At 36.6% G+C, this 20,027-nt stretch overlaps 1 protein-coding gene across 8 annotated transcripts in view; it reads left to right on the top strand.

Annotated features, from left to right (window-relative positions):
• The window catches only part of LOC131438003 (A disintegrin and metalloproteinase with thrombospondin motifs like), a 432,210-nt gene that overhangs the window by 79,553 nt on the left and 332,630 nt on the right, over window positions 1-20,027 (top strand). For 6 of the 8 annotated variants that reach the window (XM_058607741.1, XM_058607740.1, XM_058607736.1 and 3 more), the window contains exons 1-2: window positions 7,177-7,215; window positions 12,384-12,470. In XM_058607741.1, the coding sequence (XP_058463724.1) occupies window positions 7,192-7,215; window positions 12,384-12,470 (111 nt within the window). In that variant the 5' untranslated portion in view covers window positions 7,177-7,191. Of the gene's footprint in view, window positions 1-7,176; window positions 7,216-12,236; window positions 12,256-12,383; window positions 12,471-20,027 lie in introns of those variants that run through there. The other 2 variants (XM_058607738.1, XM_058607737.1) reach the window with 2 other exon arrangements.

The raw sequence follows: 20,027 nt of genomic DNA, 5'->3' as shown, positions 1-20,027 counted from the left end.
ATACATAATTGTATAAATAATCAAAACATTAAGTATGAAATTTGAGTTTGAGATTTCAGTTGTCGATAGCTTATCCATCTTAATACTTTAGTAACTTACTAACGCCTTCAAGAAAACCAGTTTAAAATCTGTCTCTCCTTCATCAACTTATTCAAAAACTGATCGATAAGATCACTCTCATAAACAAGTATGGTATTCAGTTACAGAAGATCACATTGTAGATACAATAGGAACTGTTTCGTCAATCATTCAATAGATACTAGCTAACCCGTCGAACTTCGTCTCGCCCAAAAACTATTTGTTCGCATTTATGTGTTCGAAGAGCAGAATGGTCAAACGACTAAGTGGTTAACGTTTTGTCGTGAATACGACTTACTTTACTATGGGGTGCCTTTTCAAAATTTACCCTCTGAGAGAGTGATAAGTTTTTGATCGTGAATAACTATTGTTGCATTTAATGAATCAACATAATTCTTGCGACATGCCATCGGAAATATGATCACAATTTTATGATAAAATTTTCAGTTTCGTGACATAGTCTCAAATAATTCAAAATTAAACTTTTCTGAAATGTTTGGTATAAACGAGTATCAAAGAGAATAATTCATATGGCGCGTTTGCCTTTCTCGTATTATGAAAGCTCATAACTCAGTGATCTGTGGAAGGATTTATATAATCTAACTACCAATAGAATCGAAATTTTTCAACTTAAACGTGTATAGCAAAAGCATTGAAGTATTTCAATAGTACACTATTGAAAAACCTGTCTCATTTGACCCATGTCAACACCAGCCAATCAGAACGCGTTCTAAGGAAGAGAACAAAATATCTGCTGCTGTACAACAAATCGTCCGAGAAAAATGTTCCGAAAAGTGGTGAATATCGCAGTGAGTTCCTCAATTTTGTCCTTCTGAATGCTAGAAACGAATCCCTACAGCATATTGATAGTTTTTTTCAATAAATTATGCAAATCCGAAATGAAATAATCGACATTAAAATTCTGTATGCTATTTTTGTAGCCGTTAGGACCGCCCATTAGTGAAAAAGCTACAAACGAAATCACATAAAAGAAAATCTCTTAACAAATATTGAATCAGTTTGGATTCTATCGCCACTGCGAGCAGATGTGTTTTGTGTCGTCTGCACAGCTAGTTTCGCTTCCGACAAGAGCGATTACGTCACAGCTGCCAGTCTTTGCATTGGGAAAAAAACAACGGTGGGGAGCATTACACAATATCAGCCGTTCTAATGGCTCTAAAAGTTTTCTAAAGAACTATTAAAATTTGTTGTTCGCAAATCGAAGGTAATTATCCTCAGTTTAGTGCAAATCAAGAACAGTTTGGTTAGATTTGTGCACTTTTCGCTGTGTGAAATTCACAGTAATCGAGATCAAGTGAGGCTCTCTTTGTTTTTGCGAAAAATGTGAAAAAGGGGAATACTTGCATAATTCATACAATTGATATTCGGAAGTGTTAAGGAACATATCAGTTGTTTTCGTATTCACGACATCCAGTAATGTCTCTGACATTACCCACCCGCCTTTTTCTCCAATATTTTGCTGATTATTTAACTGCTGATTACAATCAACGGAATTCGACACACATTCGCTTTAGCCCAAAAAAAGAAACATCACCCAAAATTAATGTGAACATGTGTACAGCTTTTAAGCATCGATAATGTTTTCTAAAAACTTGTTCTGTACCTTCAAGTTGCCAAAAATTACCACACGTACTTTAGAGTTCTAATAAAGTGGATATTTTTAGATACGAAGGAACTTCTGGTGCCTTGGAGAGACCAACTTGGAGAGAACCAACTTACCAATTTAAGCATTCTTCTCAGCAAGAATGGCTTTTATTGTATCAAAGAACGCTCTCTAGCAACTCTTCACACGATTCAATCAGTGCCATCAAAGAGAGACGAATATCATCTCAGTAACAAAACACCTGCATGGTCCATTTAACACAGAATGGACACCAGTGCGAAAACGATTTTCTCTCGATAACCCTTCTGAACATCACTGGTTAGCACGTTGGGGTAGGGATTCGCTCTGAAGCAATTCTCGTTTTGCGATCCGATTCTATACGGGCAGTGGATAATTGTAATAGAATCATTTTACTATTGTCGCCAGGCCCGTACCCAGGATTTCGTTTCGGGAGGGGCCCAAAGATAAAAAAAATAATGTTACTGAAGATTGCTTATGTACCTAATTTTCGGAGTGCCTTTTACGGGTGATTTTAACAGACACTTTAAACTTTTCCACTTGAACTGTTATTGTATTACATTTCTTTACGTCAACTGTCTTGTTATTTCTGTAACAAATGTCTGAAATCTTCTAAATAATTATATATCTGTTTTTGATTTCGGGAGGAGCCAGGGCCCCTCGGGCCCCCCCTCTGGGTACGTGACTGATTGTCGCCTATTCTAACTATGTACATATAACTTCGGCATAAGTAAAAAAAAACATTACATTCCTTTTGTGGAATTTGGCCTTTCTGTTTCAACAGACTTCGCAGCCGATTCTTAGTGTACAGAACCATTGCATGGCTAGTACTATGGATCCTACTGACACTAAGAATCCTTCCAGATCGGGGCTCGAACATACGGCATAAGTTGTGTCTATGAAAATATTTGTGAATGTTCAACACAAAGGTTTCGAAATATTGTAACCTAGTATGAGAATCATCAAGTTGATTCATTGGTTCGATTTTCTGGGATAATTGTCAAATTGCGATTATCCCTTGTTAAATTCCACACAGCGCCAATTATTGCAAAACTGTATCTATTTTGGTAAGGGCCGTGAAATACTCAAAATATGAGATGGAGCGAAAAAATGTAGAAAAAATCTTTCACGGTTCATGCATTGAGAGGCAGTGAGTTCTTGTAGCATCATCTACCAGATTGAAGATGTTGTATACAATTTAGAGAAATAGTATCAATCCATCTTGAATATTGATATCTAATTGCCACTTATTATGTGCGCTTCGTGTAATCTAAATCATTCGAAAGCAAAATGCAAGAAAAATCTCTTAGTTTGACTTCAGCGCTTCTAGAGCACAAACTTTTTGTTGATTCCCAATGACCAATAGTATTCATCTGACTCCATTACACACATTCTGGAATTCCACCAGTCATTTAGTAGGCAACAATGTTGATACCCAATTAAGCACGTGGCTCGGAATGATGAACCACATGAATCAAGCATGCACATCACACAAATCAACTCGTTGCGCGCCAAAAGATTCTTTCAACGATCTAGTATTCCTTTCTTCGACGGCCAAACACTTATGCATCTCGTTATGCGCCAAACACCTATCAATGATCTAGCAATCATTGGCGACTTTTTCAGTAGAAAATTCCATTGTCCATACAAAATAACTTTATTGGTTTTTCCCACTTTTCCGGTAAGTTTTCCTAATTTTTTTGATGTACGAACCCGGTGGGGGTAAAAACTGATCAAACAAAAAAAAATCATCTTAATCCGTCCATCCGTTCTTACGTGATACGATTACAAAGAATGATCTCTGCATTTATATATATACTAGCTGACCCGTCGAACTTCGTCTCGCCTGAAATTATTTTTTTAAATTTGTGTTTTAGAACAGCAGAGTTGCCAAACGTTAATGTTTCTTTTTATTATTTTACTAATTACTTGGCTTACAATAAACGAATTACGACAAATTCATATCCAACACAATAACTTCGTCCCGAAGAAGAAATATCATCAAGAATTATGGTGGATATGTTCAATGCTTTTGTTACGCAAAAACTAAACAAATGCACAGTTTGCCATCTCATCCTTCGAGTCAGTGTATTAAACAGAGATTGTAGATCTCTCTCAAATTAAAGATTTGACATGTGGGATGTTGGATTGGATTGAATCATATCTGACTGATCGTAGTATGACCGTGAGAATTGGCGACTGCGTTACTCCATCATTCATTGTGAGCTCTGGTGTTCCTCAGGGAGGCCATCTAGGACCATTCATATTTCTGCTATATCTAAATGATCTGAATTTCGCATTGCAATGCATGAAGCTATCATTCGCCGACGATTTCAAACTGTTTCATCTCATCAAATATCTGAAAGACTCAAGCTTCTTGCAGTCACAGTTGGATGTATTTTCTAACTGGTGCAACGTCAACAGAATGGTTATCAACACCTTCAAATGCTTCGTTATCTCCTTCTCTCGTAAACGAACCACGATCATGTATGATTACACTATTTCGCAAGCTGTACTAAAACGGGAGACATCAATTAAGGATCTAGGAGTGTTATTGGATTCAAAACTTAGTTTCAAAGATCACATAGAATATACCCTCTCTAAAGCATTAAAGATGCTAGGATTCATCTTTCGCATCTTAAAAAAATTCAATAACATATACTGCCTGAAATCGTTATATTGCGCTCTAGTTCGCGAGTATGCTGTTGTTGTTTGGGCACCATATTATCAAACAGATAAGCTACGCATTGAAACTGTTCAGTGCAAGTTCATTTGTTTTGCTTTGCGTCGCCTGCCCTGAAGAGATCCATTTAATCTTCCAAGCTACGAAAATCGTTGTAGACATACACTTCGATTTGCTATCTGTCCGCCGTGATACACAAAAAGCTGTTTTCGTCGCGGACCTCATCCAATCTCGAATTGATAGTGCAGATTTCCTACAACAGCTAAGTTTTGACATTCTTCGGCGTAATTTGCGGTTTAATCCCTTTCTCAGAATTCCTCGTGCTAGAACTAACTATGGCTTCATTGAACCATTTTCGAGTATATGTCGCGTATTCAATACTTGTTCTGATGAATTTAATTTCAATTTATCTCGTAACGTCATTAAAACCCGTTTTCTCCAAATCTTTTCCCGCTAGTTTATTTAGGATAATTAGTCAATATGAATAGTTGTTAGCAGGGTTGCGAACGGTACCGGAGAATGACACGAAACAGCAGACAGTCAAACCGCACAAATGGTAGCTGTCGCCGAATGAACTTTGCCGTGACTGCAGCGGATAAAAATGTCATAGCTCTCATGACATTTTCTCTCGTGGATGTACCCGTATGCTCGCATCGGTAGCTGTTCTACTCTCTTCAATCAGAGAATGGCTTACCACAAAGAACAGTTTCTCCTTTCAAATTCTACAGCTTTCGAGAGACATCCACCAACAAGGCTCAACGTTGAAATTCGTTTTATGCCTGTTCTCACGGGGTGTATGGAGACATACACATGGAAGTTTTGGTCCACTATGCTGACGGTTTTTCTGCATTCTTTTTTGTTGCTCCGCACTCTCGTTGGAAGGAAGCGGTTCGGTGAGCAAAGCTGAAAAGCAGTGTTAACTAATGCTTTGATTTCCAGCCGGGATGGTGGCACGAATTTGTAGAGGTTTGGTGCATAATTTATTATATTTATATATATATATATATATATATATATATATATATATATATATATATATATATATATATATATATATATATATATATATATATATATATATATATATATATATATATATATATATACATATATATATATATATATATATATATATATATATATATATATATATATATATATATATATATATATATATATATATATATATATATATATATATATATATATATATATATATATATAATGCTTACGGATATTGAAACGAAAGTTATGTATTAGGGGAAAATAGTATTAAGCATCCCATCTTAGTAAAAGCTCTTTTTTTCAAATAAACTTTTTTTTTCAAACATTCAAACATACTTCTTGCAGTAACATTATCTTTCTGCAGGATCTTTCGGCTTTGCAATTTCGCAAATCTATCAAGACTATGAATCAATATGTTTCTCAACATTAATTAAACTGTGTACTCACATTTTCGAAGAAACCAACGATAAATTTAGAGATTTAACTTTTTTTTTGCTACAGGATAATAGATTACTAATAAAATCGTTTGGCAGCTGTTTTGTGTGGAAATTTTATTGAGCCTACTTTATTCACGTGTAAAATAAAATTTGAGTTAAATGCTAATACAATCTGGTACATAATATCACTGACGCTGTTGCAAGAAAGCGAAACTTCTTTCAAATATTGTTTCATTGAATCGATTACCTTCAGCCAAATGCATTAAAAGCAAATTCATCCACATTCAGCATCAATAATGGCTTGATACCTTCGAAGTGTTTTTTTGGAAACGATTCATGCGTATTTTTCTCAAAACTACTTCCAAACTTTGTGAAATAAATCAAATCGAAAATAAACGCTGTAAAATCACAAAAGAGAATCGTTAACAATGACGAAAACCACCTGTTTTAGTTGAAAACTTCTTAGCCAGATTTAATGGCATTTTAGTTTTAAACGGTGGCACTACACCGGTGTGAAGCATATATATATATATATATATATATATATATATATATATATATATATATATATATATATATATATATATATATATATATATATATATATATATATATATATATATATATATATATATATATATATATATATATATATATATATATATATATATATATATATATATATATATATATATATATATATATATATATATATATATATATATATATATATATATATATATATATATATATATATATATATATATATATATATATATATATATATATATATATATATATATATTGTTCCGGTTGTCGAATCGCGTTGAACCGCTGCCCGCTGCGTTTTTTTTTCATAACTACGTTTGTTTCATAAGGATTCTTAGTGTCAGTAGGATCGTAGTACTAGCCATGCAATGATTCTGTACACCAAGAATCGGCTGCGAAGTCTGTTGAAACAGAAAGGAAAAATTCCACAAAAGTAATGTGATGATACCAAGACTTTGCTTTGCTTCATAAGGCCATATACATAAGTTTTTCTTTGCCGTAGCAATACATTTCGAATATCATATAAGTATGTCGGAATTCATAAGTTAATCTAAATACTGTTTTTACCAAGCGATTTGCTTTTATAAATTTCATTAAATAAAAAACATTCATTTTGTACATGATCTTATAATTATTCCAGAATTCCAGGTAGCCCGCTGCGGTGTCAAGGAATATAGACAGCGTCGCTCCCACTCTAGTGCAGTTCAGAGCAGTCACAAGCGATATGACTGTCCAGTTATAGAAATGTCATGACATTTCGAGCTCGCGACATTTTCAAAAACCTTGAAAGAAAATAAATGCAGCAGCTACCTATCCAGAATGTAAGTACACTACCGCAGAGCGAACGGTGTGGCTTTGACTGCTATGAGAGAGTGCGACAAAATGAACTGTTCTCAATGTTGCTGTCGTGTGTCGTGGCTCTCACGACTGCACCTAGCTATCGTGTCATTGCGTGTTGGCTACTGTTAAACGTAGCAGCTGAGCGGATCGTTGGCAGTGGCTGTCTTGTGCTTAGCGACAGTTGAAAAAAATGTCAAATTTTCGCACCCCTGGTTGTTAGTAACTTTGAAGTTTAAATAAGGGTAATTAAAGATTTCGTTATGTATCATTTGGTCAAATGTTATCTGTTGATACAAAAGATGAGAAGGTTTTATGCCTGTTGGAGAAGGAGAACCAAAATCTCAGCTCCAGCAGGCTTTTCCCTTGCTCCTAAATAAACAAATAAATAAATTAACAGATGGATGAAAAAGAGATGACCAAGATAAATACTTCGGGATTATCGAAAGTATTAGTTTATTACTGAACGGTTGTCCATAACCTACTTCACCGCTAGTGATATTACTTAGTCGTGTTTGATGAATGTTCGTAGCAGGATAATGACGAATCAATTTTCGATTAACGAATTAGCGATAAAATGAAAAATATTTGGACATTCGAAAGTTCAAATTACCCTTTTATTAAATACTGTGTTCATTAACTTTGACATGAACGCTATATTCGTTCAAGAATTGTATCAAAAGGCCTCTCGTTCGTCGAGCCACCACATCGGTTTGCTTAGTATTCAGTCCTGAGAATCAATATTCTGTTCTAGCGGAGTGAACATGAGGAGTGATTATACCAGTATTCTTCTTATCGTAAAAAACCAATGCATAAAACAGCAGATCTCACAACTAATGGTTCTTACATGCCACGATTTCTCCTTCAGATATGATATTCACGATTCGCATATGGTAATTCGTCAAGTAATCCAAAGTTCGGAAAATGAAATGATTTGGCTTAAGCAGCTTACAAATGTCATAAATAGCATCCTAAGCAGACTGTTTTGAAGTAAACCACTCTTGAAAACTTACCCGAATCGGCTGAACAAACTTCAGCATGCTAAATGCCAGGAAAATATTTTCATCTGAACTCATTATTTCAACAGCAGAATCCTAACATTGATAAGTAAAAAATCGTTACATAATTTGATTTGTTCAACTCACGCCCACGATGGCCAACATAATTCATCTAACTACATCTACTGGTAAATGACAGAACTTGTGTTTCTGTTTACGGTATAGCTAAAACAGTCATTTGGCAAGTAATGATTTTGATACCCTATTAAGCACGTGTTTCCAAATGACGAATCAATCATGCATGTAAAATCTCCACCCAAATCTACTCGTTGCGCGCCAAACGATTTTCCAAAGATCTAGTATTCTTTTCTTCAACGGCGAAATACTGAGCATCTACTTGCGCGCCAAACATCAATTGTAGATCTAGCAATCATTGGCGACTTTTTCAGTGGAAAATTCCATTGTCCATACAAAATAACTTTATTGGTTTTTTCCACTTTTCCGGTAAGTTTTCCTAATTTTTTTGATGTACGAACCCGGTGGGGGTAAAAACTGATCAAACAAAAAAAAATCATCTTAATCCGTCCATCCGTTCTTACGTGATACGATTACAAAGAATGATCTCTGCATTTATATATATATATATATATATATATATATATATATATATATATATATATATATAAATATATATATATATATATATATATATATATATATATATATATATATATATATATATATATATATATATATATATATATATATATATACATATATATATATATATATATATATATATATATATATATATATATATATATATATATATATATATATATATATATATATATATATATATAGATAGATAGATAGATTGGAACCTTAAAACACCTTCTCGAAGAAACCATCTTAAAAAGTCCACATGATTTTGAGTTGCAGGATTTTCGAACGCTGAATTGCACACTAGAGTCAGCCATGCGAGAAATTTCAAGTACTGTTTACATCATTTGATCTGTTTTTACCTCCGGAACATTCTTTCCGAAAACACCGACACCACCGAAAGTAAAATATTCGCGATATTTATGCCGTTTTTCATTGAAAAACACTGGTGGCGTGGATTGCTCTGGTTTTGCACTTTCGAGCAGAAATGCAACACTCTGACGGTGTTTCATTGCGATTTCTGCTCGAAAGTGCAAAACCAGAGCAATCCACGCCACCAATGTTTTTCAATGAAAAACGCCATTAGTGTTCAAACTGTTATTCTATTGTGAACATATGAATTATTTCATGCTCTTTTCAAAGCGCCCCTGGCGGAGCAGTTCTCAACAAATCGTCGGTCAAACTACACTAAATTGTTGGTCTTAGTATCTACAACAGGTTTGCCGAAGATTGTATAGCTCTATCTGTCGACCGAAGCGAGATAATCGTTCACAGCCCCAATCAGTCAAAATCCCATATGCTCTGGGTCCCGTTTATCGCGGATACGCTTTTCACGCCCCCGGTGTACCGCGTTAAGGACTATTCACACATTTCAGTTCCGTGACGGTTCAGTGAAAGTACCTTAAGTGCGCCGTCAGTGTTCTTTTTTATCGGTACCCTTCCGTTCCGTTTCCGTGCTGTTTCCGTTCCGGCACAGCCAATGCAATGACATACCGACTTCAGTGAAAATGAAAAATATCGGTGACGACGAATTTGAGTTTGCCGGACGGACGCGACACTGACGGCGAGCTGCCCTGAAACGGCACTGAAACGTGCACTCTCAGTATCCGTGCACGGTGTTGTGTCGGCACTGAACCGGACCGGATATGTGTGAATAGTCCTTTATACGAGACCCCTATGTATACTGCTTTTCGGCCGGCCGGCGAGTTCTGGGTGACAGTTAAGAATCACTGAACTGTCTGTCTGGAATGAACGAAGGTAGATCACTCGTAGCGATAATGGTTTCTGCTTCGATTTCCTTTGCCGAATTTGGGCGGAACGTCAGTAGCAGATCTGTAACATTCTGCTCGTTGCTTCGTGGGGTTGTCGTGCTGCGGGTTGCGATTTTGGTTCCCTTAGACATGCGCGTGGTCCGGACTGTAAGTCACTCCGATGGCTTTAGTGTGTCACTAATAGGTTTTGATTTGGCAGTAGAGAGAAGGTTTACGACTACGGACCTGATTCGTAGTTTTGATCGTTTCCAGTACTTCTAATAAATTTTATTTTTCCACGCTGACTTTCCTTTCTTTGAACCTTTTACGAAACTAGGTTATTTTATTAAAAAATCACCTTTCGGCCCTGAAGTTCCTGCAGTTTGAAAAAATAAATACTGTTGTTTATCACAATAATAAACAGTTTCTATGGTGAATCTATTTGCGGCCATCAGAGATGCCAGTTTCATAGAAAATTCAATAAAGTACATTGTCACTTTGACAGTGTACCCCATATCGTAAAACGTGTCCTCGAAAATTTAACGAAGTGTTCCGTATTATTATTTATATTTGCTCATAGTACACAGCACCCTTTTGGTCCCACCAGATGCACAACATAAACTTCGAACCATTAATACTCGGCTTTGGTGTTGATGTTGAGGCTCCTCTTGCGTCTAATTCTGGTGTTTATCGAGTAATGCCTGCAACTGTTTGTCTTTGAATGGTTTTAGTTGTCCAGAACGAGGCATGTCTTTCACTAACATGATTTATCAGTTGGAGCTTTATGGAGATACAGTTTCGATAGACGAGTGGCAGGTCGTGTCGTCGGTTTCACTTGCTAGCCAGATTACCAAATTACCAAATTATAAATGGAATTTTCCGTCATTTAATAAATAAGGGCATTATAAATTGCATCGTATGTGGGATTATGCCATCCGTAAAATTATTTTCAATTTTTGTGCATTTTACACAATTTGCTCAATTTTCAGCTAACTTACATGTAATTTTAAACGATAGGTGCAAGACTTCATCACATTACTCACATGACTCACATTACTCATTACCTTGTCGAGGTGAACTATTTCCTTTGCGGACAGGTTGACAGACTATTACCGATTACAGATAGTGTAGAGTCTCGAATTCAATCCTACCTAAATTCTGCGGTCGCTTTGGAAGGCCACACTCAAATACCTTTATTAACGACCATTGAAATATTCAACTTATTTGATTTTCACACGCGATTGTAAAATCGATCTGCCCTAGGCAATAATCAAACTTACTCTGTTCTCGCTGATCTGCGTTTCCCTGGAAAACGTCATCTTACAATTACTTTTACCGGAAAACGTCATCTGATCACTGTAGTTGCCAAAATATTTGCAAATCACAGCAATCCGAAGTTCTGTAAAAGTGAAAAGTCATAATTTTGTATCAATTGAAGTGCTCTTGGCCAGGTGAACACATAGTATTGCGAAGATATATCCTATAGGATCTCAACATCCATTGAGACGTGACTTTCTCTAGACATTTTGAACTGACAGATAAGAATAGATTAATTTCAGCGACCAGGAAGTAATAAATTACCCCAAGCTTACCTGGACCGACGGATCAACACATATCTCATAAAAGCCACAAATTACAGACACTGTCATTGATTAAACACCAAATAAGCGGTTTCCATGCAAGCATAATTATCAACGTACGAACGTACGACTGAAGTCAGTGTGTCTTTTTTTCCCTTCTCACTCTTTCGGAACAAGTTCCGCATTCGAACGGACCAGGTGGACCAGCAACGACCGAAATATGATAATGGGATGGCCGGAGTCGATAGTCGTATATCATCCCGTGCTTACAAGAAATTGATTGTCATGTGGTGATAAGATTCGAGCTGCGCAGCGAAACCGGTGGTTGATGGGTTCGTCGCTTCTGGTTTGCGTATGCCTGGTTCTGATGCAACGTGAGAAATAATTTTATGGAAAACGATTTCCGCTGGCAGAGGTAATGGAATTTTCGAGGGCGTACAACAGTGTCAACACGAGACGTTAATTAATGGTTCGATTTTAGTAAATTTTTTTTCCTTTGCTTTGGACGTCCTTGTGAACGGTTCCTATAATTGGTAGGTTTAAAATGAGTGCTCCATTAAATGTCACGTAATTATAATGCATTACCCAAAATTTCCAAATACTCAACACAGACTTTATTTCATTTTTAACGGGCTATTTTTCCTTGTTTTTTTTTTCGCAGACCCCCACCGCCAAGATGGCGCGGCTTGGTTTATACATAGCGGCGTCATGGACAATATTTTGCACCTACAGCGTTGCCATGCCAGATGTAAGTACATATCTATAAGCGCTAGTCTACAATGCTACCATCTACTGTGGCACTTCAGAAAACGCATTTCCATTTGCTTCAAGTTCTAGGATCAGGTTTGTAATTTGCATTCTTTTGCGAAACTCCGCCATTCCATTCCGCGCTCGACGAAAGGGTTAATTAAAGAAACGGTACACGGTCCCAACGGTCGATTACGAATCGGGCCAGTTCTGCTCCAATATCTGAAGAACGAAAGCATTCACGCACACACACACACACACACACACACACGAATGAGGCGGCAAATGACAGCTGCAACTGCTGTAGTGTTCTGGCATTAAATGTAGTAATTATTATCAGCGTGGGAATTCCACCCTGAAACCTGGTGCTCGAATCCCCCCGGCGGGGAATTGATCGCGATCGATCGTCCGTCAGGGCTGCCAAGCCGTATGCAGATTCCGTTGAATGTGGGACAACGCGTGGATCGATCGAAGTAAATCTGCGACACAATGTAGTACCACCAGCTACAACCTACCTACTATCGATGTTTGCCGATAAAGAAGGTAGTGTTTTGTGGTGAGACGGCAGCGGTAGCCCTTTTTATCAGATTGCATAATTTTACTGGTCGCTGCCGGCTGGTGCAACTTGCGGATTATAGCCGTCTCAATTGCGCTGCTGTGAGGCAACCAGAATCATGCACTATATGCTCACTGTCGTGTTTCACTGATTGCAATGCAACTGTTGCCGTACTACGCACGAGCCGTTCAGAACCGTCACCGAAGGCCGAGGGGCGGAGGTGGGGTTGGCAAGCGAAGTTCATTCATTTAACCCAATTGACTGCGGCTAATGTGTTGAAGTGTTTTTGATGTGTACTTGGTTGCATTGTTTGTTTGCATGCATTAGAGTCTCTTTCCCTTACGGCTTACGGCTTGCCTTATTTTCCTAGGCTGTTGCTGCCACAAGGCAGTCTTGTGTACGTACGATCTATGTACTGACAGTGCATGACGAAGCTGAGATATGGGAAGCTCGTAAATACTAATACTATATCTTGAACACTGTTTATGGGGGTAGTTTGTAGCATGCTACTTTTGTCTATCGGTTTGCAAATTACTGTGTATGCAAAAATGCCACTGAAACCGACGGCTTTCTGTTAAGCTTGATGGGATCAATCAATTCCGTAAAATTGATATTTAGAGCGAGGATTATGACTACAGTTAGTGAAGCATGACTCCTGTGTAATAATAGGTTAAGTGCAATAGGCAATTGATCGTTCGCCTTGGGAAATGTGACATTTTTAGCTGCTGTGTCGTTCGATTTGACTTAAACAGAGCTGTTGTAATCAACGCCTTTAGTATGTTCTTCGTTTTGTTGAGAAAGTTAAAGTTTAATATAATTGTGAAGTCTTTTTTTATGCGAATTTACGTACCGCAAAAAAAAAATTCGCATAAAAAAACACCGCATAACTCTGAAACTTCGCATAAAAAACCGCATAACTCTGAAACTTCGCATAAAAAAAACCGCAGAAGGGAAACCGCATAACTCTGAAAATTCGCATAAAAAAGGCGGATGGGTAATGTCAGAGACATAACTGGATGTCGTGAATACGAAAACAATTGACAAGTTCCTTAACACTTCCGAATATCAATTAGTTGATCAATTGTATGAATTATGCAAGCATTCCCCTGTTTCACATTTTTCGCGAAAACAAAGAAGGCTTCACTTGATCTCGATTACTGTGAATTTCACACAGCGAAAATCAAACAGTTCTAGGTTTTCACTAAACTTCGATTTGCGAGCAAGAAATCCTAATAGTTCTTTAGAAAATTGTGATTTTGTGTGATGCTCTCCACCGTTGTCCACTTTTCGTTGTTTTTTCACCAACGCAAACAACTGGCAGCTGTGACGTAATCACTCTTGTCGGAAGTGAAACTAGCTTTGCAAACGACACAAAATACATCTGCTCGCAGTGACGACAAAATCCAAACTGTTCTAATTTTTGTTAAGAGGTTTCTTTTTACGTGATTTCGTTTGTAGATTTTTCACTAATGGGCGGTCCTAACGGCTATAAAAACAGCTGCATACAGAATTTGAATGTCGATTATTTCATTTCAGATTTGCATAATTTATTGAAAGAAACTATCAATATGCTGTAGCATTCAGAAGGGTCAAATTGCGTAATTCTCTACGACAATAAACTCTGGAACATTTTCTACAAAAACAAAGAAGGCATCACTTGATCTCGATTACTGTGAATTTCACACAGCGAAAAGTACACAAATCTAACCAAACTGTTTTAGATTTGCACTAAACTGAGGATATTTCCCTTCGATTTGTGAACAACAAATCCTAATAGTTCTTTAGAAAACTTTTAAAGCCATTAGAACGGCTGATTTTGTGTAATGCTCTCCACCGTTGTTTTTTCACCAATGCAAATGACTGGCAGCCGTGACGTAATCGCTCTTGCCAAAAGCGAAACTAGCTTTGCAAACGACACAAAATACATCTGCTCGCAGTGGCGATAGAATCCAAACTGATCCAATTTTTATTGAGAGGTTTCTTTTTACGTGATTTCGTATGTAGCTTTTTCACTAATGGGCGGTCCTAACGGCTATAAAAATAGCCGTATACAGAATTTTAAGGACCAAATTGTGGAACCCACTACGATATTGGGTCAAATGAGACAGGTTTTTCAATAATGTACTATTGAAATACTCCAATGCTGTTGCTATACACGTTTAAGTTGAAAAATTTCGATTCTATTGGTGATTATATAAATCCTTTTGACAGATCACTGAGCTATGAGCTTTAAAAATACGATAAAGGCAAACGCGCCTTATGAATTATCCTCTTTGATACTCGTTTATACCAAACATTTCAGAAAAGTTTAATTTTGAATTATTTGAGATTATGTCACACAACTGAATGTTTTATCATAAAATTGTGATCATATTTACGATGACATGTAGCAAAAATTATGTTGGTTCGTTAGATACAACAAGAGATATTCACGATCAAAAACTTATCACTCTCTCAGAAGGTAAATTTTGAAAAGGCGCCCCATAGTAAAGTAAGTCGTATTCACGACAAAACCACATAACTCTGAAACTTCGCATAAAAAACCACAGAAGGGAAACCGCATAACTCTGAAACTCTGCCTTTTTTCTAAATTTAAAACTTTATTGACAAAAATGGTTCTAAATACAACAATAAAGGTATTGACCATCGCTAGTTACTAATTTTTTCCATCTTAATGAATACTCTTTTTTGAAAAAATCGAATGGTTTGGCTGCAATCCACGAACTGATCCAACCGGAACAAATAGTAAACGGAAGGAGCAATGTCTGGGATATAAGGGGGGTGAGGTAGGAGTGTATCTAATGTCATTTTCGCTTGATGCCAAACCTAACCTAGTCTCCACTCTAACTGCTGTCAAACCGTTTGTTTGAAGCCAGTTTCGAACCTAGTTTCAACTTTGTTGAACTGAGAATCGAGTCAGTTTCGCCCCTGGTTTTTATATCAGGTTTGCTCAAACCCTCGTTGCTAAGTGCGAAATCAACACAGTTTCGTAAAAAGTGTTTGTTTGTTGAAACTACCCTGGGTCAGTTTCATTTTTTTCAAGCGAAAAAGACATAAGTAAGTCTTTACTGACTGTGGACGAGCATTTTCACGCGGAAAAATCACTTTTTCATGTCTATCGATGTATTATGGCCGTTTTGCTTCCAATGCTTAGCTTGAACGCATCAGTTGTCACCGGTAGAGCTTCCACCTCACCAAGCTGGTTTCATATCCAAACGTCGCCCGACCTTTTGGGTTATCGTACTTTTCATCGCCAGTAACAATTTTATGAAAAAACAAAAAACAAAATCTTTCCTGTTGTGCCGTTTTAGCAGTTGGTAGCATGTGAAGAAACGGCGTTCGACGGCTCTTGGCTTCAATTCATACGGCATCCAATTTTCTACCTTCCGGGTCATTTCCATTTCTTTCAATTGTTGACAAATGGCAGGATTAGTGATTCCGAATGATTTTGCATATTCGTCTCGCGTTTGCGAAAGGTCTTGATCGAGTAGTTCTGCCAACTATTCATTTTCACACTTTGGTAGCGCTCCAGGTCGTTATTCAAAATTGTCACTTTTGAACCTTGCAAATCACTTTTGAATATCATTAGAAGATTCTTTCAAGAAACCAATCTTGAATACAATAAAAAACTTACTTTGGGTATGAACTAACATAGCCTTTTCACTTTTCTTATTCGTTTCGTCTTAGACTCGTCATTGCAGAGCGGTTCAAATTGAACTGCTTAGTGAAAACTTAAGGTAGCACTTCGCCGTGGTCAGGACGAAACGCGACAACTCAATGCTTCCTTTTGCTTTGTCGCCGAAATTTCACCCTAAATTGCAAATATCTCCAATACCAACCCGATTCACGAAAAATCAAAAACATACGATGGCAGATAAATGATTTCACTATGCATTTGGCGAAAAATATCAGTTAGAAAGCATTTCTTTCGCGAGATTTCGTGCGAGTTTTGGTTTTCCTTTTCTCGCTATTAGCAACTCGTGCGTGTGAAAGAACAAGAAAAAAACTCATTTATTTTTTCAACTCGCACGAAATCTTTCGATAAAAACGTTTATCAGGCACAATTTTCGTTTTCTTTCCCGTTTTCTAACAATTTGTGGTACAGTGCGTGAAACCCCGGGATAGGCAGCGAACTCCACCTGACGACGGCGAAGCGCTACCTCAACCCTTTCACGACCATAAGATGTACAGGACGAAACATGTCTGTACAAGACAATATTTTAGCTATTTAGGGTGTAAATTAAGAGAATATCACCAGAAAAACATAGCAGGGTGCATAAGTTTCCTATAATTTCATGGGTAGTATTTTCCCTGTAATTCTTAGAAATAAATAAAGGAAGAGTTGGATTTATTATATCGTAATTTAATTTATTGCTTTAATTGCTTTAATTATTAGAATAGTAAAATAAATAGTTAGTTGTGGCATTCTACGAAACGATTTCATGTACTTGTGGAAGTTGCACATAACACATTTATTATGTGTTCTATTTTCTATACGTCATTTTGCACAAACTTTTTTAGCGCAATAAAGATTGATAGTTCTTTTTGCTTATTCGAAACACATTTGTCGCCTTGGGAATAAGTTTTCTTTAACATTCAGTAAAAAAATATCGATTTGATAGTAATTGAACAATCTATAACGATTTTTATTTTATATTTCCCTTGAGCGTTAAGGGGTTAAACAGTTCAAATTGAGCTGCTAAGCAGACGAAAAGTTAATGTTATTTGCAAAACACTTTTTCAATTGGCAAAACACTTTTTCAATTGCCGAACGAAAACGTCTTTTTCGGATAACACTGGCCGATTCAGGTATGGTCATTTAGGGGTATAATTCTACTTTATATGTTTTCCTTTTTCTTGAGAAATTTTTTTTGTACTAAACTACTTTGGTAATCAGATTACACTTCGATGAACTTGACATAATCTGTTATGAGTGAATAAATTTACTGAATATTTGATATCAGTAATAGCTCATTATGCTACGCATATGGAGATGTGTTATGTTATCACTTTCACTAGTATTTGGATTTCCTCCTACGTTGTGTATTCAGTCTGTAATCATTGTTAGCCACACGATTGCGTATCCACAAATGCAACAAGGCTTTTTGTGAAACCACCGGAACATTTGCTGATACTGCGTGAAGCCGTTGACGTTTCGATTGTTGGGGTCCTCACAGTCGGTACTGTTTTTCTACACTGATATTTGCACATAAAATTGCTTTCAACCTTCCGGAAGTTGAAATCTTTCGCACTGCTGTCACTGTATCTGCCTTGCGAGGTGTTCTTCCTCCGTGAGGTTCCGGCACTGTCCGGTTTTTATACGTAAAAACTCGAATTTCAACAAGCACTCCCGTAACACTTGCTTCGTTTTCATGTGAAATGTCTTCCAGTGTTCCCGTGATGGCTCACTCGTTGTGGCTGATGACGGTCTTGCTTCAATCCAAGCAGAAAACTTCCACTTTTCAACTACTTTTTATCGTACTGAAACGTAACGAAATGCAAAATTTCTACGATTAATTTCAAGTTCGCGACTTGCGCTACGCATACGGACATCTTTCAATCATTTTCTAACAAGAAAAGTTAGCAAAAATTTCATCGGAAAATTAAGAAGACTTTTTTCTTCGTTCTGCAAATGCAGAGAACGACAGACGATTACGATGTGCAATATCGTGGCCGTCGTCGTCGTTGCTCGTGTCGTAGTGTGCAAAAAAAATGTTCATTTAAGGATTATCCTAAGTTTGTGCTTAGGGCTCATAACCGTTTTTACTTTTCTTTACGTTTCGTCTTAGACTCGTCAGTGCAAAGCAGCTCAAATTGTTTAAGTTTGCACTCACTGACGAGTCTAAAAATACAAAAGTATAGCCCGCAAACAATTGAAAATAATCTTTAAGGTGCTGAGATGCTCAGGATCGCATAATGGTTTTTGAAAAGTAGAGAAAAAATTTTATAGAATCACGGAACGACCGAAATCAGCATTTTCGCGAAAAATTTAGTTGATTTGCTGATTTTAGTTAGTTATTTTTTGAGACAACTAAAAAAATCTTACTTTTGCTGATTTAGATTTTTTATTCTCATTCCCTTAATAATAATAAAATATTTGTTGAAATGACTATTTTTTTTAGTTGAATTCACAAATTAAACGTACTGTCATTTCTTAGCTAAGGCACACTTCATATCCAGTCAACTAATTTTTTAGTTGAATTAAAGAAATATAATGTTGTTTTCAACCAATATGAATGGTTGAATTGGCTTCTGCAATCTGCAGCTATATGGCGCCCTGTCACCGAAACGGTAACACCGTATGACTACTAGCCACTAGATGGCACACTACTGCCGAAAAAAATTCAGACGCGGTTGTCTTTTCTATATTGGCAGGTATAAATACGATGTTGTGTTGGAGAAAAAGACATAAACGAAACGTAAACATCTTTTTGAATTTTTTTTCTTCTAAATCACTGTTTCTTCATTCTCAGTGAAAACTTTGAGCACTCGGAAAACAAAAACCGAATACAAGTAGTACACCGGACGGCGCAGCTCGGAAGGTTTGAAGATACAAAAAACCTTCATCACAATTAGAGTGAAACATTCGAAATTCACATCACTGTTCCGCGTAAAAACATTATTACTCACAATCGCTTCAAGTGCGCACAAATTCTGAATAAATACACTTTCTACTAACAGTTTACGTCATTTTTACATATCGGTTTAGAAAATTATATAGGGATATATCGTAACACATGCGAAAAACATCTAAACAATTTGCGAGCAGTTTCAACAAGACTGTCCCTTTTAGTTTTTTAATGGATTGTTTTGCTTTGACACTGCTGTCCTTCAGTAATGACGGTGATAGATAAATAGAATCAAAGTTTCTGATTTTAATAACGAAATTAGTTGTCAATGAGAATTTCGTGTTGGATTGAATTATTGCTGGTTTGTGTCCAGAATATTCGCCAACTAAACACATTCTCTAAAAATAAGAGTTTTTTTCAGCACAGTAAATTC

The sequence above is a fragment of the Malaya genurostris genome, chromosome 3 (genome assembly GCF_030247185.1).
Source record: "Malaya genurostris strain Urasoe2022 chromosome 3, Malgen_1.1, whole genome shotgun sequence".
NCBI lineage: Eukaryota > Metazoa > Arthropoda > Insecta > Diptera > Culicidae > Malaya > Malaya genurostris.
Note: the sequence above shows the minus strand (reverse complement) of the source record. Positions and strands in the feature narration are given on the sequence as shown.